At 47.2% G+C, this 26013-nt stretch overlaps 1 protein-coding gene across 1 annotated transcript; it reads left to right on the top strand.

The window, feature by feature from the left end:
• Window positions 1-523: 523 nt before the first annotated feature.
• On the top strand, window positions 524-20033 carry ACTR5 (actin related protein 5). The gene is made up of 9 exons (XM_030830604.2): window positions 524-928; window positions 2126-2355; window positions 4284-4453; window positions 7885-8102; window positions 9002-9184; window positions 14799-14915; window positions 15642-15781; window positions 16854-16986; window positions 19414-20033. Exons 1-9 carry the CDS (start codon window positions 530-532, stop codon window positions 19669-19671), a joined length of 1848 nt encoding a protein of 615 aa, XP_030686464.1. The 5' UTR covers window positions 524-529; the 3' UTR covers window positions 19672-20033.
• The last annotated feature ends 5980 nt before the right edge of the window (window positions 20034-26013 follow it).

A 26013-nucleotide genomic window follows, 5' to 3' on the forward strand; every position in this document is an offset into this window, starting at 1 on the left:
TGAGTAGCGAGCTCCTCGGTCAAGAAATTGAGCGGTCGGTACCCCCGAGTTTGTTTCCTTGACAGCAAGGCTAACGGCGACGTAATCATGTGGGGGCAGAGCCAAGGGCGGTTGAAGATGATACCCAGCAAATAGGGCGTGGCTAAGCGGAATAGGGAGCCCCGCGGAGCTCATTTCTGGAGGCCAGGAAGGGGCTGGGCCCTTGGCGTTACGCGCTCGGGGCGGGGCTTCCTGGCCCAGAGTCCCGGCTACAGCGAAGGGGCGTGGTCAGGTCGGATGTTGGGGACGAGGTTAAGCCACAGCCAGAGAGGGCGGGGCCTAGCGATCCCGAAGGCGGCCTGGGCCACCAGGGGTGAGTTAGGTGAAAAGGCCGGCCGGGCTTAGAGAGGAGAGGAGGCTTGGAGAACCCGCTGTGATGCGCGGGGGCGGAGTCTCGCGCGATCTGGGCGGGCGCTGCGTCGGGGGCGGGGCTTCGCGCCATTTGGGCGGACGCTGCGGCGAGGGGCGGGGCCAGTGCGCGCGCTCCAAGATGGCGGCGGCCAGTGCAGCCGGGACTTCTTCGAATGTGTTCCCGTTCCGCGATGCCCGCGCCGCGCCGGATCAGGTACTGGAGGCCGGTCCGGTGGCGCACGGGCCACTGCCGGTGCCTCTGGTGCTGGACAACGGGTCGTTCCAGGCCCGCGCAGGCTGGGCGTGCCCCGGGCCGGACCCGGGCCCCGAGCCCCGGCTGCAGTTCCGCGCCGTGTGCGCCCGCGGGCGGGGCGGGGCTCGGGGCGGGGCGGGCCCGCAGGTAGGCAACGCGCTGGGCAGCCTGGAGCCGCTGCGCTGGATGCTGCGATCGCCCTTCGACCGCAACGTGCCGGTGAACCTGGAGCTGCAGGAGCTGCTGCTTGACTACAGCTTCCAGCATCTGGGTGTCTCCTCACAGGTGAAGGGCGTGGTGGGGTTAGGCTTGAGGGGAGGGGTGAGGTCGTGTCCCCGCTCACAACGCTCTCCGAGGGATAATAGTCACTCCAGTAGTTCTGAATGTCATTTAGTCATTGATTTAGTCAGTCGGTCAAATATTAGGCGCCTAACGTGTGTTAAGTCCTGTGCTAGGCGCTTGGGGTATGGCAGTGAGCAAAAACAACGCCCTTTTCTCTTGGAGCACATATTTGGGCTCGTTTGTTAATACATTAATTTATTATCAGATATGTATTGAGCATCTACTCCGTGTCAGGCACTTTTCTAGGTGTTTGAAATAACGTCCGTGAACGTGACACGAAATCTCCTGTGCTTATGGAGCGGGTGTGGAAAGTCGCTCTAGTATGAAAAAACAAACAATAAACGATAGAATTAAGTAGTATATTCTGTGGCATGATAGAAGGACAGGAGAGGGTTACATGTTTTCAATAAGATGGTTAGGGGGAGGACTTGGGAAGAAGGTGTTGTCTGAGCAAGGACTGAAGGAGATGATTGAGGGAGCGATCCTTGTGAATATCTGAGGGAATAGTATTCCGGAGAGAGGGCACAGCCAGTAAAAAGGCCCTGAGGCAGGAGTGTGCCCTAATCCTAACTGAGGGCAGCCAGAGTGAGGGGAAGGGTAGTCAGTGGAAGAGGAAGTCGGAGAGGTAGTGAGGGGACAAGTCACACACCTTATAGGCTTTTACGCTGAGTGAAATGGGGAGCCGTTGCAGGGTGTTGAACAAAAAAGGGACGTGACTTATGTTCCAAAAGGATCACCATAGCTGCTGTATGGAGAATGGACTGGCCGGGGTCATAGGGTAGAAACAGGGAGACCAGTTAGAAGGCTGTTGCTGTTAGGAGGTGAGGGATGATGGTGACTTAGATGAGGAAGGAGTTGAGGATGTGGTAAGAAGCAGTTGGATTCTGGAGATATTTTGAAGATAGAGCCAGATGATTGGCTGACAGTTTGGCTGGGGCTTGACTTAAGTTGACCCTACTTTCATATTTTCCAAAGCAACTTCCAGGAGAGATGGGTGTTTTACAGTTGCTTCTGATCCAGTGTTTTGATTGGAGACCAAAAGCCAGTTGAGCCCTTGCAATAAGGATTTCTGTTTCTTTTTAGGCATTAAAAGGAGTATTCTCTTAGCACCTACTAATTTACTCTTTTCGTTCCAAGTAGGGCTGTGTCGATCATCCCATAGTTTTGACAGAAGCCGTGTGCAACCCACTGTATTCACGACAGATGATGTCCGAGCTTCTCTTTGAGTGCTATGGGATTCCTACGGTTGCCTATGGAATAGACAGCCTCTTCAGCTTCTACCACAATAAGCCAAAGAACTTGATTTCCAGCGGGCTCATCATTTCATCTGGATACCAGTGTACACATATTTTACCCATCTTAGAAGGGAGGTGAGTTGCACTTATGGCATTTGGGCACTGTTTTGAGAAGCATTCAGGAAACGTTTATTGGGCACCTGATTTAAAGGTGGGGTGGAAAGAGCAAGGACAGGACCATGAACTGGCCTCTGGGCTTAGTTCTGACCTCCCTCACTGTGTGAGTATAGATGTCACTTCATCGTCCATCCTTTGTGACCTCCTGGATCGAGTTGGGGTAGATGGTCCCTGAGGTCCAAATCCATAATTCTAGAACTTTATGGTTCTGACTTAATGGTGAGATGGCTGACACCATACCTGTAAGTAGTAGGTACTCAATAAAAATGTTCTGAGTAAATGATTTAAATAGATTTAATTTAGACTGTTGTGTTCTGGAGTCACTTTTTAATAAGAGATTTTTTATTTTTTAATTTAAAGCTATTTAATGACAATTATTTAGACCTTTCTTTTTAACTACTGTACCTGGTACATAATAGGTACTTAATAGATGTTTTCAAGTTCTATAAAATGTGAGGGTAGTTTCTGTCATGTTTAAAATCTTCTCGTTTTATAGCTGGGTTTTCGTTGTCTGTTAAAGAGACTAGGCCGGGGAGGGAGGGATAAATTGAGAATTTGGGATTAAAAGATGCACACTACTATATATAAAACAGATAAACAACAAGGATTTACTATATACACATAGGATTCAATATCGTGTAATAATCTATAATGGAAAAGAAACTGAAAAAGAATGTATATATAACTGAATCACTTTGCTGTACACCTGAAACACTGTAAATTAACTATACTTCAATAAAAAATTAAAAAAAGAGAGAGAGAGAGACTAGGCCAGCGTCATGCTCTCCTGAGAAGGTTTCTCTTTGCATAGAGATAGAGGGTGTGTAAGTAGTGAGAGAAGACCTGGCTTCGGGATTGAAAGCCTGGGTTTGCAGCTCTGCTGAGGTTGAGGTACTTAACTTCTTCACTTAGTTTCCTAACATATAAACTTGGGAAAAACTGATTTCTCGGGGTTACCTTGAGAATGAAACGAGATAATGTAGGTGATGGCACTTTGTAAAACAGTCTGAATATTTAAGTGAAAATAAATGCTGTTGAATTTATTTACTCCCTGTAGTGGGAATTTCTCTTGAAGTTCTTACAAAAATTTATGAAGAAAAAAGTAGTTCTTAGACATTACCAAACACTCCTGCTATAGAGTTTTCTATCTTATGTAACCAGAATATGCAGAAATTAAAAATAATATTGTTATGTTATGTTATATTGAGAGTAAGTGATTTTACCCAAAGGCTAAGAAATGATCAGATTGGGGCATATCATGTTCTATGCTGGCATCTGCTGGTGAGGTGTGATATAGCAGTGACATTTTAGTACACAGCAAGTTCCTAGAGCTCTGCTCCTCTAACTTTCTCATATTGAGAAAATAAAGGTACTCTGGTTCTCCTCCCCTTCACTTCATGTCAGAGGGACCTGGTTCTCTTAGGAGATTACAGTAAGCCAATGTGTATGTGATTACTTAATGTGTTCGCATAAGTAGAAGTGGAGTGTCTAGGGGAGGGGTACTCAAACTCTGGCCTACACTAGAGGGACTTGGGAAGCTTGTCAAAATGCATATTCCTGGGGAAAAATGCATATTTCTAGGCCCTTCCCAGAGCAGATGAGTCCTTCCGAGATGCTTGCCAGGAAGTTATCTTCCGAGATGCTTGTCAGAAATTAGATGTTCATGTGTCTGTTTGGATGTGCTCTAGGAATGCCTGCATTGGGTAAGAGGTTGCACTAAGGCAACTTTAAAGTTCCTTCCAACTGTTAGGTTTTATTTCCCCCAGCTGGTCAGTTGCTTCCTTATTAGTCTACATCAAACTATCCTCCGCACTAGTGCACGTGCTCTATATTCTCTCCTCCACATTGCCAAAAATTTCAGTGCTGTTTCCATCCCTTGGTTGTAGGTTGGATGCTAAAAACTGCAAACGCATCAACCTGGGAGGAAGCCAAGCAGCTGGCTACCTCCAGCGTCTCCTGCAGCTGAAGTATCCTGGGCACCTGGCAGCCATCACTCTCAGCCGCATGGAGGAGATCCTGCACGAGCACAGCTACATCGCTGAGGATTATGTGGAAGGTACAAAGAGGATGTTTGCTTGCAGCTTTCGAATGTTGTCTACCTTTGGGGTGTTCCTTAAATTGTTCCCAGGGTGACTCTTTCGCTCACTTTTTTCCTCTTAGTACTTTTTAGCATTCCCTTCCCTTTTTGGTATTTGTTTTCCTAACAGACTTTTTCAATTAATTGATAACTTGCATATGTAGGTTCTTTTTCAACATTGTTTTGGCTACTCTGGTTCCTTTGCCTTTCCATATAAATATTAGGATCAGTTTGTCCATGTCTACAAAAATGTTCTGTTGGGATTATGATTGAAAGAACATTAAATCTGTAGATCAGTTTGTATATAAAACAACAACATTCTAAATGTAGATTCAGATATAATGTTAAATCCAGATTGGGGAGAATTGACATTTTTTTTTTACTACGTTGAGGCTTCTAATCCATGAACATAGTATGTCTTTCCATTTATCTAGGTCTTTATTGATTTCTTTCATCAGCATTTTATAATTTTCAGTGTATACACTTGTACATGTTTTATTAGATTTATGCCTAATTATTTCTTTCCTTGTTTTTTTCATTTCAGTTGCTCATTGCTATTGTATAGAAATGCAATTAATTTTTGCATGTTTACCTTGTATCCTGTGACCTTGTGAAATTTACTAGTTCTAGTTTTTTGTAGATTCCTTGGGAATTTCTAGGTAGATGTGTCATCTGGGAATAGGGACATTTTTATTTCTACCTTTCCAATCTGTTTGCCTTTGTTTCTTTAGGAGTGGTAAGAGTGGACATTTTTGCCTTGTTCCTAATTGCTGATCTTGTGGTGGGGAAAGCCTTTAGTCTTTCCATATTAATTATATGATGTTACCTCTAGTTTTTTTTTTTTTTAACCTCTAGTTTTTTTACAGATATTCTTTATCAAATTGAGGAAGTTCCTTTCTGTGCCTAGTTTTGCTGATCATTTTTATCATGAATGGATTTTGAATTTTGTGAAATGCTTTTTCTGCATCTGATATGATCCTATGGTGTTTGTGCTTTGGACTGTTGATATAGGAGAGTATCATGGTTGCTTTTCAAATATTGAACTAGCCTTGATTTGGGGGGGTAAACCCAACTTATTCATGTATATTATTTTTTAATATATTGCTGGATTCAATTTGGTAAATTTTATGAGGTTTTTGTGTATATTCATGAGGAATATTAATCTATACTTTTCTTGTACTGTCTTTGTCTTGTTTTGGTATCATGGCAATGCTGGTCTTATTAAATGAGCTAGAAAGTGTTCTTGTCTGCTTTCTGGAAAAGACTGTGTAAATAATTGATATTATTTTTTTCTTTAAATGTTTGATAGAATTCTCAAGTAGAACCATTTGAGCCTGGGGATTTCTTTTTCTGAATGAATTCATTTTCTTTAATAGAAGTAGGACTATTTCGGTGATTGCATTGGTGTCTTCTTTTTTGCTTTAGGTTTATTTTGCTCTTTTTTTCTAGTTTCTTAAGGTAGATGCTTAGATTATTAAGATAACTTCTTTTTAATATAGGCATTTAAAGCTTGAATTTCCCTCTCAGCAGTGCTTTATCTGCATTTCACAGATTTTGGTATGTTATGTTTTCTTTTTTACTGAGTTCACATATTTTCCAATTTCGCTAAGCCTTTTTTATTTGGAACCATTGATTATTTAGAAATATATTATTTTATATCCAAGTGTTTGGAGACTTCCTTGTTATCTTTCTGTGGTTGATTTCTAGTTTAATTTCATTATGGTCAAAGAACTTATGTTGTCTGGTATCAGTTAAACTTGTGAAGATTTGTTTAAGGACCCAGGCATGAGCTGCTTTGGCGAATATTCCACATACACTTGCAAAGAATGTGTATCCTGCTGTTGTTGGGTGGAGTATTCTGTGATGCCATTTAGGTTCTATTGGTTGATGATGTTGTTCAGTTCTTCTATTCTCCTCTTCATTTTCCATCAAGCCATGTTGATTATTAAGAGTGTTGAAATCTCCAGGGATAATTGTGAATTTTCCCATTTCTCCTCTCAGTTCTGTCAGTTTTTGCTTTCAAGTGCCTGGAGCTCTTTTGTTAGGTAAACGTTTAGGATTCTTACTTCTTCTTGGCAATTGATCTTTGACCATTATATAGTGTCCCTTTTTATCCCTTGCAATTTTCTTTGCTTTGAAGTCTGCTTGGACATTAACATAGCCACTCCAACTTTCTTTTGATTGGTGTGTCTTTCCGACCTTTTAATCTACCTGTATCATTATATTCAAAATAAGTTTTCTTAATAATTGGGTCCTTTTTTTTAAAAAAAAAGATCCCTCTGTCAGTCTCTATCTTTTAATCGATATGTTAAGACCATTTCCAATTAATTTAATTCTTCTTATGTTTGGATTTAGGTCCACCATTTGATTTTTTGTTTTCTGTTATTCCTTCTCTTTGTTGTCCTTATTGCTCTCTCTTGCCTTTTTTGGGTTATTTGAACATTTGAAATTTTTTTTTGGTATTCCATTTTAATTTGTCTACTGTGTTTTTCATTGTATATTTCTCATGTAGGTTTTTTTAGCTGTTGCTCTAGAGATGACAGTAAACAGGCTTTTCACAGTCTTCTTAGAATCTCTGTTTTACCAGTTCAAGTGGAACATGGAGGTGTCAGCATGCCAGAGGCCCCCTTTTTTTTTTTAACTTATTTATTTTATTTATTTTTGGCTGCGTTGGGTCTTTGTTGCTGCTTGCAGGCTTTCTCTAGTTGCTGCGAGCGGGGGCTACTCTTCATTGTGGTGCACGGGCTTCTCATTGCAATGGCTTCTCCTGTTGCGGAGCATGGGCTCTAGGTGCGCGGGCTTCAGTAGTTGTGGTGCGCAAGCTCAGTAGTTGTGGCTCGCGGGCTCCAGAGCACAGGCTCAGTAGTTGTGGCACACGGGCTCAGTTGTTCTGCAGCATGTGGGATCTTCCTGGACCAGGGCTTGAACCCATGTGCCCTGCATTGGCAGGTGGATTCTTAACCACTGTGACACCAGGGAAGTCCCCAGAGGCCCCTTTATCCTTCCTCCTTTAGTTGGACTTGTCTTCTGTGTCGCATCTACATACATTGGAAAGCCATCAGACGTCATGGTTTTTACTTCCAATTGTCAATGTATTTTAAGGAGCTCAAGAGGAGGTTAATCTACTATGTTTAATCAGATTTTCATCACTTCTGTTGCTTTCCCTTCATTTCTGGTGCTCTAGATGGTATCCTTTCTGTCTGAACAACTTTATTTAGCAATTCGCTCAGAGCAGGTGTGTTGGCATCGTGTCCAGGTCTTATAGCTCATTTCACCGATTGGGTGGCTTCAGAGATGGGATGGAGTGTGCTTCCTCCATCTTACCCGCACCTGGAACCCTGGTGCCGACTTTCTAATCTCAGTGCTATTAGTGTTTCCGTTTCCTAACTTCCAAAATCATTCTGTTGAAGAATTGCAGAAATGGCAGTGCCCTGATTACTATGAGAACAATGTCCACAAGATGCAGCTCCCGTTTTCCAGCAAGCTCCTGGGCAGCACCCTGACCTCCGAGGAGAAGCAGGAGAGGCGGCAGCAGCAGCTGCGGCGGCTGCAGGAGCTCAACGCGCGGCGGCGGGAGGAGAAGCTCCAGCTGGATCAGGAGCGGCTGGACCGGCTGCTCTACGTGCAGGTGACAGCGTACCCCCTAGGGCGGGACCTCAGCCTTGCTCCATAAAACACATCACGCATCTTTTTTTTTTTTTTTTTTTGCGGTTCGCGGGCCTCTCACTGTTGTGGCCTCTCCCGTTGCGGAGCACAGGCTCCGGACGCGCAGGCTCAGCGGCCACGGCTCACGGGCCCAGCCACTCCGCGGCATGTGGGATCTTCCCGGACCGGGGCACGAACCCGTGTCCCCTGCATCGGCAGGTGGACTCTCAACCACTGCGCCACCAGGGAAGCCCCATCATCATGCATCTTTTTGACCTGGGGTCAAGAAGGGGTCTGAGGGGGGGTCATCCATGTAGAGATCGTGCGTGTAGAGGACAGTGTAGCAGCAGGACCTGAGAGCTGTGGACCTGGCCTCATTGATTTATTTTATCCTTGTGGTCCCCTTTGTTTGATTTTTAACTTTTGGTTTAAGTGTAGCACACGTGATGCAAAGCACACAAGTCTTAAGTGTCCAGCTCAATGAATTTTCACCATTGAAACATGTGATGTATCCAGGTCAAGAAATAGAGCATTACCAGCAGCCCAGAAGCCTCCCTCAGCCTCCTCTTAGTAACTTTCCCATCTCGTCTCACCCAGAAGCTAACATTTCTGACGTCTGTCCCCATAGATGAGTTTTGCCTGCTCCGGTGGTGCTGAGATGGTGATGCGTGGGAGCCCAGAGATAGCTGGGGAGGAGGGCTTCGTTGCGAAGCTTTGGTGATGGGGGAGGGGGTGGTTCCATGGGGGGGCAGGCTCAGGGAGCTCGGGGAGCCCTCTGCCGCCATCGTTCTCTGTCCAGTTTCTAAGTTCCGTCTCTCCTTCCTGTGCGTGATTGCCCCGATGCACATCTTTGAGGATGGATTGTGACTGCTCGGCTTGCAGGAGCTCCTAGAGGATGGCCAGATGGATCAGTTTCACAAGGCCCTGATAGAGCTGAACATGGACTCCCCGGAAGAGCTGCAGTCCTACATACAGAAGCTCAGTGCCGCAGTGGAGCAGGCGAAGCAGAAGATCCTTCAAGCAGAAGTCAGCCTCGAGGTGGACGTGGTGGACAGCAAGCCAGAGGTACTTCGGGCCTCGGGAGGGAGGTCCCGCGGGGTGGGGTAGAGCAGGGGTCCCCAACCCCGGGGCCGCAGAGCAGGAGGTGAGCAGTGGGCGAGAGGGTGAAGCTCCATCTGCCGCTCCCCGTAGCTCGTGTTACCACTGGAACCATCCCCCCACCGTCCGTGGAAAAATTGTCTTCCATGAAACCGGTCCCTGGTGCCAGAAAGGTTGGGGACCACTGGTGTAGAGAGAACAGCCCTTTCTGAGGGCGGGAGGAGTGTCTGGAGAAGGCTGACATCAAAGGGGTTGTGACCAGACTCGGGGGAAAGAGAGCAGAGTGGTGTGTGATATCTACGGGTCGGGGCAGGGATGGCACTGACCTTGTACCAACTGAAGTTCTGAGCCAAGGGGTTTCAGCCGGTAGAGCTCTGTCCCCCGGGAAGGGGATGTGTGCGAGTAGAGTAGGAAGAACATACACACGCCTATCGTGTGGCCCATCTTGAACCTGAACCTGCCCCTCTGATGGTTCCTGGGCAGTTAGTCATATGCCCCCTTAACTTTCTTCTGATCTTCTATTAAATATATCATGGTTGCTCTTTCATTCACCTCCTTTCCATCGCCATGCTCCCTAAGGACAGGGATCATGCTTCATGTATAGTTTAGGAATTTCTTACAGCCGCTAATAGCCATGCTCGATAAGGTATTTGTGGGTTGATTTAAGATCAGCCTTTTGTTAGTTACTAAACACTAACTCTTTGATCTTCTCTCTCCTTTTTGTTTCCCTGCCAGTGGGCTGTTAGTGTTGATGTGGCCAAAAGGGCAGGTGGCGGGGCTGAGATAGGATCCTGGGTAATTCATACCGTAGCACTGGGCCCTGCATGGTGAAGGGGCTGCCTGCAGGTCACACCTCGGCCCCAAGTCACTGGTTGGCTCTCCTGTCTCTAGAACTGGACGAAAGTGTTAATAAGTGGACACACTGTTGCTGAATCTGTCATCTCTAGAGTGCTAAAACAAAGGAACTTGTTCATTGCCGTATGACACTTGTGGGGCAAGATTAGCCAGTCCAACTGTTGATTTTTGTTTTAAAATCAACTTTACCTATACGTTTAGAAAGAAACAGTCTTGTGGAAAACTCCAGTTTGCTGCTGGGTGTAGTATGGTGCTTACCAGGGACCTCAGGGCCGTCCTTGGCTCGGCAGGCAGCCTACTTTGCAGTGACTGTGTCTCAGCTGGAGGCTGACTCTCGGTTCCTGCTCTCAGCCTCACCTTCCCCACCTCTCCGACAGGCTGTAGACCACGTGAGGACAGTGACTGGCCATGAGCATGCGTGACTGCTGAAGCAGATCCTGAGTCAGGCTGCCTCGGCACAGCGTACTGGATCACTGAGATCCAGGGTAGAAGTGCCTCGACCACCATCTTATTCTCGCACAGCGTCCCAGATCAGCTTCCAGAGAACTAATGTGCCTTTTCTAGTTTGCTCCTTTTCAGGTCTGTGTTTCAGATTTGAGCTGTTGTTTCCTAGGATCCAGATCCACATTGCTTTTGTTGTTTATTCATCTGTACTCAGTTTTATCATGCTTATCAGCATGTCCACAAGATGTCAGCATCTTTATATCAGAGATGGACCACTAAGCCACATGCACGTGGGGGAGTTCAGATTTAAAAAGAAAAAAACAAGCAACTCTGAAGATGTGATTCCCAAACAGTCGGGGAACCCGTTTTTCCTTTTCTTTTTTCATTTTTCTCCATTTGTTACATGCCCTGATTCAATCACTCTTTATTCATTCAGCAGATACTTATTAAGTCCCTACTTTGTTCTGTGCTCTAAGGGAACATATTCAAATTTCTCTGGGCTTGGGGTGATTTTGAAATGCTGTACTTTAAAAGGTTTCCCTACGTACAACAAATTTGATGAATCGATCTGTCCCCAAAGCTTTAATGGTCAGGGTGATTGTTAGAGATTAGATCGATTACAGTAACATTCATGGAATAAATTTGGCCATGACATTGGCCAGCCAGTTCTACCTTTCAAAAAGTATTTGTTATATTTTCCAACAATATAATTCTTTTAGAATGGAGAGAACAGATTTATGTGGACCACAGTTCATATTGAAATGCAATCTAAGCAGTAATGGCTGCACTGGATTAATATAGATACATTTTTTAACTTCCAGTGTTTTCTAAAATCCATTTTTTCGGGACTTCGCTGGCGGTCCAGTGGTTAAGACGCCATGCTTCCAATGCAAGGGGCATTGGTTCGATCCCTGGTCGGGGAACTAAGATCCCACATGATGCACGGTGTGGCCAAAAACATAAATAAATAAAATCCATTTTTTCCTACAGACCAATCCATGCCAGCCCTCGGTATTCTGCAGGTATTCGACGAGGATGTTGTAAAGGAGTAGGCTTCCTTTTGAATACTTTTAATATACTTTTAAAATTTTAAATACTTTTAATATACTTTAAAATACCTCCTAATGAAGTATTTAAACTAAAAGATGCTGATTTTGCATCGCTACGAGCGCAGCGTAAGGGGATGGGGAGGTGGGAGCACAGCTTTCGAGCACCCTTGTTTGTTGGAAAAGACAATGGGCCTAATACAGAAAGTGCTCTGGCCTGACGATCCCAGATCAGAGCTGCCCTTTGCTTGTTTTTATGCTGCTCCAGGCTGTTCCAGGGAACCATGCTGCATCCTCTCTGAGGGACTTTGGCAAACTTGCTCTGTTCAGTTCCAAGAGAACAGTCATATTTACGTTCACGCATGCCACCCAGTACACGTGGAGACCCTGGCAAACCCTAGGGGGAGAGAAACCAGCCATGCTAGAGAAATATGTTCTGTCTTAGATGCGTATTGTCGGCATTGAAATTACCAGCTTTGTTCCTCTCTGTGACTCATATGAATTGGGATAAGGAAAATATCTTTTTATCATTTTTAGTGAAGCTAGAAATCATCTTATTTTTAAGGTGAGATGCTTTTGAATATAGCTAGATATGAAGGTGGATAATAATAGTTTTGTCACAGCTGAAGAAGCCTTTTGAAGCCCAGACATTCTGCAATCCTCTTTATTCTAGAGAAATTTGAGGGTTGCCAGGGACTAGGGGTACAGAGGTGACTAAGACGCAATTCCTGTCCTCCTTGGTACCTCAAAAAATAGGGCTACAGAACCATACTCAGGCTGTAATAAAACTTATCAAGTGTGGTGGTAGATGTGTGTGGGAATACAGAAGGAGTTTTGAGAAAGGATTGAGGTGTTTGAGCTGGGCCCTGAAAGATTATTTGATTTCAGCAGATAGCAAATGAGGAAGGAAGGACATTTTAGATGGAAAGAAGCACACGTGCGGGGAGCAGGGCACATCGGGCACAGACAGCGTGGGAGATGAAGCTGGAAGGGAGGCCATGGCCACCTGTTAAGGTCTTTATCCATCGCCCGGATACTATCCTTCAGACAGAGCCTTTGAAGTGTGCTGAGCAAGGCAATAATCTGATGAGATTTTATTTTAGGAAAATAACTGGCGGCAGTTGGGATGATGGCTTTAGGGAGAGGCAAGGCTGGAGGTGGGAAGACAGGATTAAAATGTGTGTAGTCATCCAGAAGAGAGCTGATTTTTGTCAGTGGCCTGGAGTTTGTCAGTGGCTGTTGGGGTGGAAGGTGGAGGAGGACACACTTCCAAGGTCGGAGCCAAAGATCCTGGTGTCGTTCAGGAGTGGCAGTTGCTGATGATAACAGAACATGTGCCAGACCCTGTGCTGGGCGCTTGTGCAAGTATCATCTTGATTAATTTTCACAATTCCCTAAGTACTGTCTTCATTCCCATTTTATGAATAAGGAGACTGACATTGAGGCGAGGAAAGAAACGTGCCCAAGGTTGCACAGCTAGGAGCAGCGCAGCTGAGAGACCCGAGCAGTCCGGGTCTAGATTGTCTCCGGTCACTGAGGCTGGGTTGAAAGGCAGCAGGGGGAGGTGGCGCTGGGGACTGAGCTTAGGGCGACGATGAGCTGGCTTCTGAGCCCATCTCTGGAGTCTCTGTGGGACACCAGGCAGGACTGTCCAGGACCCAGCTGTGGAAGGACCTAGACTCACACAGGGAGTGGGGAAAGAAGAATGCCTGGGGAAGGCCACTGCTGAGGGGGTGGGTGGAATCGAAGGGAAGAGTGTTATGAGGGGTTTAAGACACCTGCTGACCGGTGACAGAGGGATGGCCTGGTAGCGGTCTGGGGCTCTCTCTGCTCCTGCCTCACCAGAAGCCCGTTTCACGTATCTGCTGCTACATAAAAAACACTCCACACTTAGCAGTGTGAGACAACAACCATGTTAATGTGCTCATGAATGTGATGGGTCAGGAGTTCAGACAGAGTGCAGCAGGGGACTCTGGGACCTCAGCTGGGAGGACTTGGACAATTGGGAACTGAACTCTCTGGAGGGTTTTTTCACTTCCCTGGCATCTGGACCGGGATGACTCGGAGGCTGGACTCCACAGACCTGAGCACCCACACGCGGCTCTCCGTGTGCTTGGGGCTTCTCAGCGCGGCCACTGACTTCCAGGAGGGAGCTCCTGGGAGGGAGGAGCCGGAGAGCATATGTCAAGGGGCTTTGCCTTATTTAAGAGTGACTTTGCGTTTTACCTTTGCAGCTGATATGAGTAGGTTCTAGGGAAGTGTAGTTAAGTACTCTGAATTGTGTCGGTAATTTACATTCGTCATAGATTCTGAGAGTGAGGAGGGCTCTCCTCTCAGGCAACCTTGGCGGTTGGTGTTGAATCTGCTCGAACCCTCCCAGGACGCCGTCTCATCAGATAGTCCTCTCTACAATAGCTGTCACTGTTAGAGCCTCCTTCCAGGGAATGCAACAGAGTTCCTTCCTGAAACTTCTCCCCTTTGAGTCCGGAAGGTACAACTCATCTGCCTTTCATGTGGGAGGATGACAGATGCCCGAGGACATCATCCAGAATTATCCCCCCACCCTCCCAATTTCATTTGTTCAGGTCAAAATTAAAGGTGTCCTAAACCCTCAATTAGGAACCGTGCTGGCATGTCTAGGCCCCGCCCAGGGTCATTGTCATGGAAGAGGAAAGCCTGTTCTGCAGGCCTCCACATATGGGAGGCATTGGGCCACCTTGGAGCCTTTAGTCACATCCCCAGCCCAGTGGACCTGCCCTCAAGGGAACTGATTGCTAAGCCTGTTAGTGTTGGCACATATGTTTATTAATTATTGAGAGATTGACTTTATTTTGCCCATAGTCTAAGCTGCTTTGTAGGACACCAGCTCTCACACCCTCTCCCCCAGAGCTCTGTGCGTGGTGGTGTGACAGGTGCAGGCAGACAGTCCTCCCCGGGGCGCCAGGCTGGAGTTGCCCCTCAGAAGCCTTCAGAGAAGGTGGGAGTTGATGAGGCTTGTCTCAGTGGGAAGGGGAGGGGATAAGAGCGAAGCTCATCCCTGGCTTTTTAGTCTTTTAATCTTGTGTTCACGTGTGTTCCTTTTTTTAACAGTTCAGAAACTTTTTCATAGTTTTTATGTGTGGATGTACTTTTAGGACGTTAGGCAAGATCCCAGTTCTTTTTGGTGACAGTGAACTCATAGAACTAAGGCTCGCTGAATTACAGGTTCTGTCCACTTGTGTTTCTTCTCTTCTCAGACCCCTGACCTGGGGCAGCTCGAACCATCTCTGGAAGACGTGGAAAACATCAACGATTTCGAGCCCTTGTTTTCGGAGGAAACGCCCGAAGTGGAGAAGCCGGTGACCACGGTCCAGGTTGGCCTCCCGTAGCCTCCACCTTGCTTATGCTTTGAAGCTTAACATAAATGACCAGTCAGGTTTAGTCTGCTTCTTTAGGAATACTTTTCCCTAAAATACCAGTTGTATTTTCTAGAAGGGAGAGTCCCAGTACCGAAAGCTTCCGAAGTCAGGGTTTTTTTTCCCCGCTGTGGTGATTGTTTGGGGTTCCAGCACTAAGCTCCGTGAATCTGTGAGAAACAATCTCCTCGGTGGAAGCATTTGGGCAACTAACTGGGGACTTTAGACCCGAAGACCAGCTTCTAATGATTTTATTTACATTTAAGCCAGTGTCATAATGCTTCATCCTCATTTGGGTCTGTGTTTCTGTCATTACAATGGCAGCCAGGTAGACTGGCGTGAGGCTGAGACACACCTGGGAGAAGGCCTTCTCGGCTCTGTGGGCACTGGGGACCCAGCCAGGCACTTGGTCTTCCAGTACCAGCCTTTCTCAGCTGCTCTTCACCAAGTCTCTTTCCCTGCATCTCAGGGACCATTTCATGAAGCAGTTGTGTAGCGGTTTATAATCCAGAGGTTGAAGAAGGTAGAAAATGGAATTATCAAATCAAGAGAGTTGGGGAGAGGTTATTCTGGCACAAAAGACAGAAGCTATGTTGGAATAAGAAATGCAGTTAGAAGAAACTGGCAACTGGGATGTTTGTTCTCATGGCCTAAAAATATCTTCTAAACCTTGGGTTTTTAAAGCCCGTGTTTAACTTGGCAGCATATCATCAGCTGTTTGTTGGGACAGAAAGAATTCGAGCTCCAGAAATTATCTTCCAGCCGTCTCTCATCGGGGAGGAGCAGGCTGGCATAGCTGAGACCCTCCAGTACATTCTGGACAGGTGAGGCTGAAACTTCTTTCTTTTACGTCTATTTTCCTGAACCATTTCCTTGAATTTTGAATTGAACAGTGGATTTGTTGGCCGGGCATCTCCTCTTCATTGACTTGCTGCACTCAGATGGTATTCTTTCTCTCTCACCAAGCGTGGCACAGAGTTAGGGCTCTCTAATTCATTTCTGAACGTGTAAATGCTTAACGTGTAAATGCTTGATTTGAGGAGCTTTAAGAGTTTCTTTCAAAAATTTGGGCAACATGATATATGTGCATTGGCTTTCCTATAAATCTTCACAGTATTGCAGACTAGTGATTCTAAATCACCCTAAAAACGTGCAGAACTTAGTTTTTTCCCTACCTTGCATTTTATTTATTTAAGAGTTTGCATTTCTACAAGAACATGCCTCCCCCGCACCCGTTTATACAGGTATCTTCCTGCAGTGTGAGTTTTCCTAATACAAGTTGGACAAGTGGGGAACACGATTTTGTGGTACTCTGGTTGCTATTGGTTAAAACAGGGTGGAAACTTACACCTAGCAAGGAAGAAAAGCCATTGCAGCTACTTAGAGTGGCTTTGAGTTTTGTCTAGCAGTAGGTGGGAAAGTGAGCAAACATAAATAAGATAAAACTAGTAGTAAAAAAAAAAAAAGCACAAGTGGAGAGATGGGTCCTCAAAAGGAGAGGCAGAACTTCTGGGGGTGATAGAAATGTTCTGTATCTTGGTTGTGGTGATGGTTACTGTGTAATGGTTACTGCTGTTGATGGGTATATAAATTTGTCAGACTTCATCCAAATGTATTTAAAGTAATCCTCAATAAAGTCAGTTTTTTAGAAAAACATGTGTTAGAAGGGCATAATATTTTAATCATGCTAAGGAAATGGATTGACCATTCAAATTAAGGTTTTGGCTAGCTATTTGGAATTCTGTAAAGACACAAATGAAAAATGGAAGGCTTTTTTTTTTAACTTTTTGCGGAGACATTATCTGTTCTGTACTGAGAGCTTGCATTTCCACATCCATATTCTCTTCCAATATTCAAGTTGGAGGGACTAGAGCAGAGGAATCGTTTTGTCCCCAGGTACCCAAAGGATGTTCAGGAGTTGCTGGTTCAGAACGTTTTCCTCACTGGCGGGAACATGATGTATCCTGGGATGAAGGTCAGAATCGAGAAGGAGCTGTTGGAGATGAGACCCTTTCAGTCTTCCTTTCAGGTACCAATTGTCCGTGTAACCAGCTGTTTTGAAAATAGCCTTAATTATTTGTTTTCTGGTTACAAAAGTAGTAAAGTGTAAATGAGAAAAATTATTTGATAATTCCATCATCCAGAGATAGCCACTATTAACACGTTTGTGGCTTTCCTTCTGGTCTTCAATCTATGTTTAATTTTCTTTTTTTTTTTTTACTTTTATTTATGTATTTATTTATTTAATTTTGGCTGTGTTGGGTTCGTTGCTGTTTGTGGGCTTTCTCTAGTTGTGGTGAGCGGGGGCTGCTCTTCGTTGCGGTGAGTGGGCTTCTCACTGCAGTGGATTCTCTTGTTGCGGAGCATGGGCTCTAGGCGCATGGCTTCAGTAGTTGTGGCGATGGGCTTAGTTGCTCCGCGGCATGTGGGATCTTCCCGGACCAGGGATCGAAACCGTGTCCCCTGCATTGGCAGGCAGATTTTTAACCACTGAGCCACCAGGGAAGCCCTATGTTTAATTTTTAAAGCAGAATGGAAATCGTATTTTACGTATTTCTTTGTTTTAATTGACAAAGGAAGGCCTGCATATAGTAAAAGTTCAGAGAGTACAAAAGAGTGTACGTTGAGAATAAGGCATTCTCTAGGAGACTGGCTGGGGAGATTTTTCTTTCTTTCACGTATTTTCTGCACATTTGAGTGTATACTGCTTTGTAACCTGAATTTCTTAACCTGTCCTGAGCATTTTGTCCCGTGTCATTATTCTTCTAAAATACTTTAAAAAATGACTGTATGGTGTGGTTGCCCCACAATTTATCTACCAAATTCCCAATCACCAAGAAACATGGTCTGAGCTCCTGTTGCAGACCAGGCACCTTGGGATGCTGAGATGTCCTAGACACCAGATGCCCTGGCCCCAAGGAGCTTGCTGTCCGAGGGGGCAGCAGTCAGATGAATAGGCCGGGATAACCCACAGCATGAGGGGCATACAGACGTAGGCACCTAGGGAAGGCTTCTTGGAGGTGAGTCTTCTGAAGATGAGGAGGTGTTTGCCAGGTAGAGAGTGTGGAGGGCTGTGGGGTGGAGAGAGCACTCCGGACAGGGCCTAGCAGGAGCAAAGGCTCGGGGGCCGTGAACTTGTTGAGTGGTGAGCAGCTGGGTGTGGCTGGGGCTCATGGCTGTGAAGAGGGGTGGGGGAGGGGAGTGTGCAGGGCACACGTGGTACAGAGCTTCCGTGTCCTGCTGGGGGCTTGGCTGTGGCCCCCTGTGCCGCACGATGTGTTGTGCGTTCAGGCTGTGGTCTCTGGGCTTCGGTCCTGACTCCGGCCCCGCCGTCACTGAATTTTGCCAGGCCTCAGTTTTCTCCGCAGTACGGAGGAGATCGTCCTGGTGCCTGTTACCAGCATTCAGCGCGCCTTGCCTGTCAGGTGCTCAGCACAGAGCCTGCGTGTGATAAACAGACATCAGCTGCTGTGCTGAGGGTCCCAAAGAACACTCCAGGTTCCATGATTCGCTAGAAGGACCCACAGGATTCAACATGTAGTCCTCATGGTTTATCACAGTGAGCACTTCTCCGGTGCAAGGAGTAGAGTGAGCGCCTTACACTCGTTCTGTCACCGACACTTTCTAAGCCAGAGCGGTCGGGGCTTTTGTGACCCTGATTTTGTTGATGGTCCCTTCTCGCAAGTCTCACCCTCATCCTCCTCCATCTGTGCTGATTCTACCTGCCCTTTACTTCAGAAAGTTCCAAAACCACCATTCCATCCTGGGACTTCTAGGGGTGGGGCAGGGAAGAGGGAGGTGGGAGGTCAGACAGGCGACTCCAGAGGAGGGGAGGCCCGACCTGAGCTGGAAAGCAGTCCGCCCAGTGCTCAGCTCAGCCTCGTTGAGGGGCACTCATAGGGCTGCTGACCCCGGCCTTGCTCCCCTAATAAGCAGTGGAAACCGAGCGCTGGCAGCATCATGGAGAGCCCAGGTCAGCCTCTCTGCTCTCATTTCCCCTGAGGCTCCTTTGCCCCCATGGCCAGAGCCACCTCGCATCAGCCTCTGCTTCCCTCTGCTGGCAGAGAGGGGATGAGGTCCAGGAAGGCCTTCCCTCCAGGTCTCTCCACCTGACGGCTTGTGGTCTACAGCATGGGGCAGGAGGCAGGGCAGCTGGTCCCTCTCCCCCCCAGAGCGGCAGGTCTGACGTTGGTAGAGTAGCTGCTAACCACGTACCCGCTGAGGTCGTGTCTGGTGGGCTCTGCATGTTTGCGCGATTTCTTGAAGAGTCTGGAGCATTTCACTCAGCTCTCCTTGGAGGGTGCAGAGGTAGTCCTGCCCCGTCTTGGAATTAAAGGGGGCCCTCCTGCGTGTGTATTTCTGGGGATAAAATGTAGGGGCTGTAGCTGGCCTTGCTGAACATTCAGTCCTCAGACCCTGATGGGAGACGCCCGTCCAGTGACTGCTCATGTTTCAGGTTCAGCTGGCCTCGAACCCTGTGCTGGACGCCTGGTATGGTGCTCGCGACTGGACCTTGGACCACCTGGACAACGAGGACGTCTGGATCACCAGGAAGGAATATGAAGAGAAGGGAGGAGGCTACCTCAAGGAGCACTGTGCTTCCAACGTGTACGTCCCCATCCGCCTGCCCAAGCAGGCTTCGCGCTCCACCGAAGCCCAGGCATCCGGCAAGGGCTCGGGGGCCAGCGGAGGCGGGGCCGGCGAGCAGGCATAGCAGATGGGCCCCTCCAGGGACCTTGGGCCACATCGGCCAGTGTGACAGGACAGTGACTGCCAGCTGTGTCTAGCCCGAGTCTGCTGGGAACATTTGGCTACAAGATGGATTTCTCCTGGGGAGGACAGTTTAGCGCCACTGGGAGTGACCCTCTGCACCTGTGTTCTTTTGGGGGCGTTGGCGGTGAAGGGACTTTAGGTGGCCTGCTGCCTTTGCTGAGCCACGGATGAGCCATAGCCTTCACTTCCCGCAGCAGTGAATGAAGACAGGGTGGGGGACGGAGGTGTACAGTCTGCACAGGCTTCCTTCTTACCACATTTTAAAGCCTTTCTTGTTTTTAAAAAAAAATCCTTTAAATTTTATATTGTCAGTGTAGATAGTCTTCTAAATTTATTCCAAAATTGTGTGAATGCCCAGCAGATGGAGTTCTTTCACATACAGGTAAAAAGGTAACATTTGTATCCTAAGAACAATCAACCACGAACTCTTAGGGGCTAGAAATATTTCCCTCCTTCTTCTATTTCTGCTTAGAAATAAGGAAAAGGGGACCCAAAGAGGGGAACCGGATAGTACGAAGTCACTCTGTTAGGGCCTGCCCGGTGCTCACTTCTGAATGGACAGGTGTGGGGCTAGTGGCCTGACTCTTGTTTGTACTTTCTTTGCTGGAAACTTTTCCACGATGTGAGGCGTTCCTACAGTTTTTAAAACTTCTCTTCCTGTGAGTTTGTTGGCTGCTTAACTTTTCAGGTCTTTCTGAAGAGAGAAACAGACTGGAAAAGGTGAACCGTGGAGCCTTTTCAGTTTAGCCACAACCTCACATTCCCTGGACCTTTGCAGCCTCATCGTAAACAGACAGATAACCCCTCTCTTATACAGAGATTGCTTGGTGAGAATTTTAACTCTCAAACATACCCAGTGCTTGAGCCCAGAAGGCTCCAGAGCTGCTAGCGTCCTTGTCACAGAAGCTGTACGTTTAAATCCCAGGGGATGTCTGGCCCAGCCCTCTGAGCAGGCCACTTCAGAACCAGTCTGCTGCTGCAGTTCACCGAGGACAGTCACCTGCATCTCCAGCTCTCGGGGCTTCGAAACCGAAGACCGGGAAGGGCCAGTGGTGGCGGGAGATCCAGGCTGACTCAGGGCCCCCCCACGGCCCTGCTGGGGAGCCCCAGGCCGTCCACGGCTGGGCCTGAGGCCCGGTGAGATGGGGAGAGCAAACGGGAGCTGCCGAGAAAGGACAGATGCGAAGAAGGCAGGCCCGCCTCCTGGGAGAGGTTTCCATATCAGGTTTCTGGGGAGAGGAGTTGTGCTGACTGCCGTAGGCCTGGGGAGACAGGGGTCTTTCTCCCATAGTCAACATTTTAAACAGCCTGAACAGCAGTGATGAGGTGGAAGGATTGCCCTGGAAGTCTAGCCTTGGTGAGGAAGGACCCTGGGTGGGCAGGTAAGCTGGGCTACAGCGTAGTCCAACAATAAGTGTGAAGCCGGGCCTAGTCGGGGTGCCCGTAGCCTGGCACTGAGGAGGTTTGGGGCTGCGGTGAGGCTGGACCTTGAGCTCTCCAGCTTTATCTCTAAGCCCTCACACTGAGCTTGCCGTGACCTCTGTGACACCTCCCAGCCCTTCGTCACGCAGACCACCAGCAGCACTCATCACTGTACCGAGAGCTTTTCTCTGCCCCCAGATGGTCTCCTGTAGACTGTAAAGCGTTCCCCAAGAGCAGGAGGAGGGTTTCATTCAGCTTGGAGTATCCACAGCCCAGTGCTGGGCCTGCAGGGTGCTGTGGGCTCACAGGATTTTGAATGAATGACCAACTGGTTGTGTAAATAAATGAATGACTAAATCTGTGAACAAAGACAATTTGAGACTAGCTCGTCCGCTCTGTTGAGAGGAACAAATCAGGGGTCCACACCGAGGGCTTCCCCTTAGCTGGGGAGCCTCACTCATTGAGACATCTCAAGTCTTCCCTGTGACCCTGCCAGGACTGTTTGTGGAGAGAAGGTGGGTGTGACTGTAGCTGAATGATCTGAGGGCAGCCGTGAAGGAATAGATTCCCATAGCCCAGCTTCGGGCTTCTGTCTGGGTTGTGGGAGGGGGGGATAGCCCAGGGGAGGGAGAGTCTGGCATGGGGGGTCAGCCCGGCTCTGGGTTTGAGTCAGAGCATCCCTGAAGGTTGGGTGGCCACCTAGGGTGATCAGGGGCCTCTCTCCCCAGCTAAGATGTGGTAAGGGTGTCCCTCCTTTTGCCTCCACTGCCTTCCATTGGCATTTCTGGAAATAAAAAGTTTTACCAAAGCAACAAAGAAGGTGAAAAGGTAAGAAAATAGAAGTTAAGAGTAATATAAGTGTTAAAATATAGGCAGAGAACACTAAACCAAGAAATGGAGAAACCGAATTCATACAAATACCATATGCACAGATGATTTCATGCCTACCTAAGGGATTAAGTGAATAAGCTGAAGTTTATCATTACAGAACTTTGTAATTAAATCATTTCCAGATAATTAGAAAATGGTAGAACAGAGGATTAAAAAATGTAGGCAGAGAGACTGGCTGTTCACTAAAGCCATTTCCCCTTCCTTTGGGCACACAGCTGCACTACATTTCCCAGCCTCCCTTGCGGTCAAACAGGTAGCCACTTGACTTACGGCCAGTAGGATATGGACAGAGAGATATACACCATTTCCAGGGCTGGCTTCCATGAACCTCCCACAAGAGCCTCTCTTTCCCCGTCGTCTGGCTGAATAGAGAGCTGTCTAAGGCCCAAGAGGAGCACGAGGCCACAAGATGGAGGGAGCCGCATCCTTAAATGACTGCTTGGAGCAGAGACCCTGCAGATTCTAAAGTGCGTGAGAAATAAACTTACTGTGTTAAGCCCCTGAGAACTTCGGCCTAATCTATTACGGCAGCTAGCATTATTCTAACTAAAAGTGTAGGTTAAAACTAAATAAAACCCATTAACTTCTTGTTAATTGGGGATTGTTTGTTTGCTTTTTTTTTGCGGTACGCGGGCCTCTCACTGTTGTGGCCTCTCCCGTTGCGAAGCACAGGCCCCGGACGCACAGGCTCAGCGGCCATGGCTCACGGGCCCAGCCGCTCCGCGGCACGTGGGATCTTCCCGGATCGGGGCACGAACCCGTGTCCCCTGCATCGGCAGGCGGACTCTCAACCACTGCTCCACCAGGGAAGCCCTTTTTTTTTTTTTTTTTGCGGTGGGGATTTGTTAAGGAGGAAAGTTTTTAAAATAATATGAAACAAAGAGAACAGTGTGACAGATAGTTATCCCCTCATTTAGGAAATGGGAATAATTCCTTTTAACCTGTAGTAAGATTAAATGAGATAATGAAATCACCTAAGGATTTCGGGAAAGTGGCAGACTAAGCTCACCCAGGAAGACCCCCTTGCACCTGCTACAAGCTATGCAAAAAGTGGGAATAAAGTAGAAGTTAACAAGTTGTAATGCTGAGCTTGGAATCATAGATATCACAGAAAACCTTGGAAATGAGAAATGACTACAAAAAATCATAGCCAGATTGGTAACCAAAAGTTGGCACTGAGGCAAGCCTGAGGTTTCAGGGCTTATTAGAAATAAGCCCTAAGTGCAGGTAGGCACTACAACTTTTGAAATGCCTAACCAGGGACCAGATACGTAGCCTGGGCCCTCATGAAGTGAGGAACCTGGGATAAACTCCCTGAATAAATAATACTAATGCAGCAAGGGTAACCTCAGAGAGACTAGAAATAGAGCATGTAAATATAAACATTAGGGAAAGCCAAGTCCAGTAGTAGAAGGAAAGTTTGGGAGTGGGTGGGGTGGGGAGAAGAGGTAGCCTAGTTAATAAAAAGTACAAAATAAAATGGTATAAATGAGTTCAAGTATTAATCATAAAGTAAATGGGCCTATCAAAAGAGAAACAAAAGAAATAGATTGGTTTTAAAATACACATATGATTGTAAGCTGTTTGCAAAAGATGCTTTGAAAACATGATACAAAGATAAAGGTAAAGGGATGGAAGGTAAACCAGGCAAATGAACACTGAGCAACTTACCTGCTATAGCAATAGTAACGTCAGGAAAATAGCCTTTAGAGCAAAAAGTATTAGAAAGAGAAACTTTACTTAGTAATAAACAATTCACAAAAAGACAGACCGAGCCTGAAGCTAACCTATATGCCCCTGATAAAGTAGCCTCAAAGTGTATAAAGCGCAAATCGCAGAATCGTAAAGTGAAATTGACAAAGTGCCTGGCTTTTGGGAGATCATTATTTAGGAGCTGTGATGAAGATGAGATCCAGGAATGGGGTGGGTCTGGTACTTGTAGCCTCCGGGCTAGGTCCAGTACCTTGGCAGAGCAAAGGAGAAGTTAGGCTAGGCAGCTGTATCTGGACTCCTAGCCTCTCCCTAGGGCCCTCCCAAGGGCTGGGCTCACTGAAATGCTGGGATGGGGGTTGATGGTCTTCGGAATGGCTGTGCTCAGGAGGAAGGGAGGACCCTGAGCTGGAAGCCACATCCTTTCATCCTCTAGCAACAGGTTTACCTCCTCTTCTCCCTCTGGCCTCTGCTGGCCCCTCTGGCCCTCAAAACCCTGTGGATCGTTCCTATAGAAGCAGGCATATGCAGAGGCCGCTGGATAAAACCCAATAGGAAAAACAGGCAAATAATTCTCTCAAGTGCATTCTGGTAACTTGGGGATTTCTGGGACTCGAGCCTTCCCCTTCCCTCCACTTCATTCTTTCCATTGCTTCTCCTCATTCAGCCTCCTGCAGCCCTTGGCAACCAGGGCAGCCCCAGGATTTCCCCTTGCCCAGCAAACCTCTGTCCTCTTGTCACTCCTCTGCTTGGTGGCTAGGATCCTCACCTTGGAGAGCAGCCAAGGTCAGGGAGGCCAGGTAAGCGTCAGAACTCGACTAAGACAGCTGAGCCCTGGGAAGTCACACAGACTCTGTTGTTGCCCTTTCTGGTCCCTTCCTTCCATAAAGTCCTCTATTCTCCAATTCAGCTTCTGTTTCTGAGCACCCACCGTGGCCCAGGCACTCGTCTCTCTGCCCCTTGCCCATCTGCTCCTTTTCCTTTCGGGCCCAGGGAGCCCCATGGAATCCAATTGTCCTGGTGACTCAGGAGACATCTCCCACATTTTCATTGACCAAAGTCACCATGAGTTGAAGATGAGTCTGTGCTATAGGGAAAGTCAGGGTGGTGTATGTAGTGGTTTGAATTGTGTCCCCTCTTCCCCCAAATGATATGTCCAGGCCCTAAGCCTGTGAATGTGAGCTTATTTGGAAATAGACTCTTCGCAAATGTAATTAAGTTAAGGATCTTGATAACGATATCCTGGATATAGGGTGGGCCCCAGATCCAATGAATGGTGTCCTTATAAGAGGAAGGAGAGGGAGATTTGACAACAAAGGGACAAAGGCCACGTGAAGACAGAGGCAGAGATGGGAGTTACGCCATCACAAGTCAATACCAGGAGCCACTAGAAGCTGGGAGAGGTGAGGATGGCTTCCTCCCTAGAGCCTTCATAGAGTGTGGCCCGATGACACCTGATCTGGTATCCAGAATAAGTCTCTTGTTTTAGGTACCAAGCTTGTGATAATTTGTTATGGCCTCCCTGGGAGACTAACAGAGATGGCCAGGTTGAGTCTGGGAATGAATCTGAGTACGGATGGGAAGTTGTTAAGCCATAAAGAAGCAAATAAGTTACCCATAAGAGGGAGGAGTCCTAACCATATCAGAATCTGGATAACAACAAAGGTTTATTCCCCGGTAAGCACTGGCAATGATGGAGAAGAAAGGGAGGGGCTTGACCAGAGCAGACAGTCTTGGAAAGGCACCCCTTCTGGGGGTGAGGGAGGCACCGTGGAAGCCAGAGGTGGCGTGAAGGGAAGCACAGAAGGGGCTGGTAATTCGAGACTGAATAAAGCAAGTTTGGAACAGAGGAAGCCTGACCACAAAAAGGTGCCAAATAGTAAAGAATTTGTCTCTCCCTATAGCACCAGAAGGGGGAGCCCTTGAGGAAACCCAGACCCTCTCTCTGCCCCGCTCCGTGTCTGCATCCTCCTGCTAATAGCCGTTTAAGTAAATTTAACGTATGCCCAAATATGAACATTAATAAAACTGCGGCACTCTTGTGGGGACACAGTAAGAAAAGACCAAAACTTTTTAGCAGATAGAACCAAAAAAGAAAAAAAAAAAAAGAAATAGCCACTATAGGCAAAAGAAAACTGTAATGCAGCATTCCAGCATGAATTAAAGTTAGACAAGCCAGGGAATTCCTTGGCGGTTCAGTGGTTAAGGCTTTGCCTCCCAATGCAGGGGGTGTGGGTTTGATCCCTGGTCAGGGAGCTAA

This window comes from Globicephala melas, chromosome 15 (genome assembly GCF_963455315.2).
Source record: "Globicephala melas chromosome 15, mGloMel1.2, whole genome shotgun sequence".
NCBI classification, from domain to species: domain Eukaryota; kingdom Metazoa; phylum Chordata; class Mammalia; order Artiodactyla; family Delphinidae; genus Globicephala; species Globicephala melas.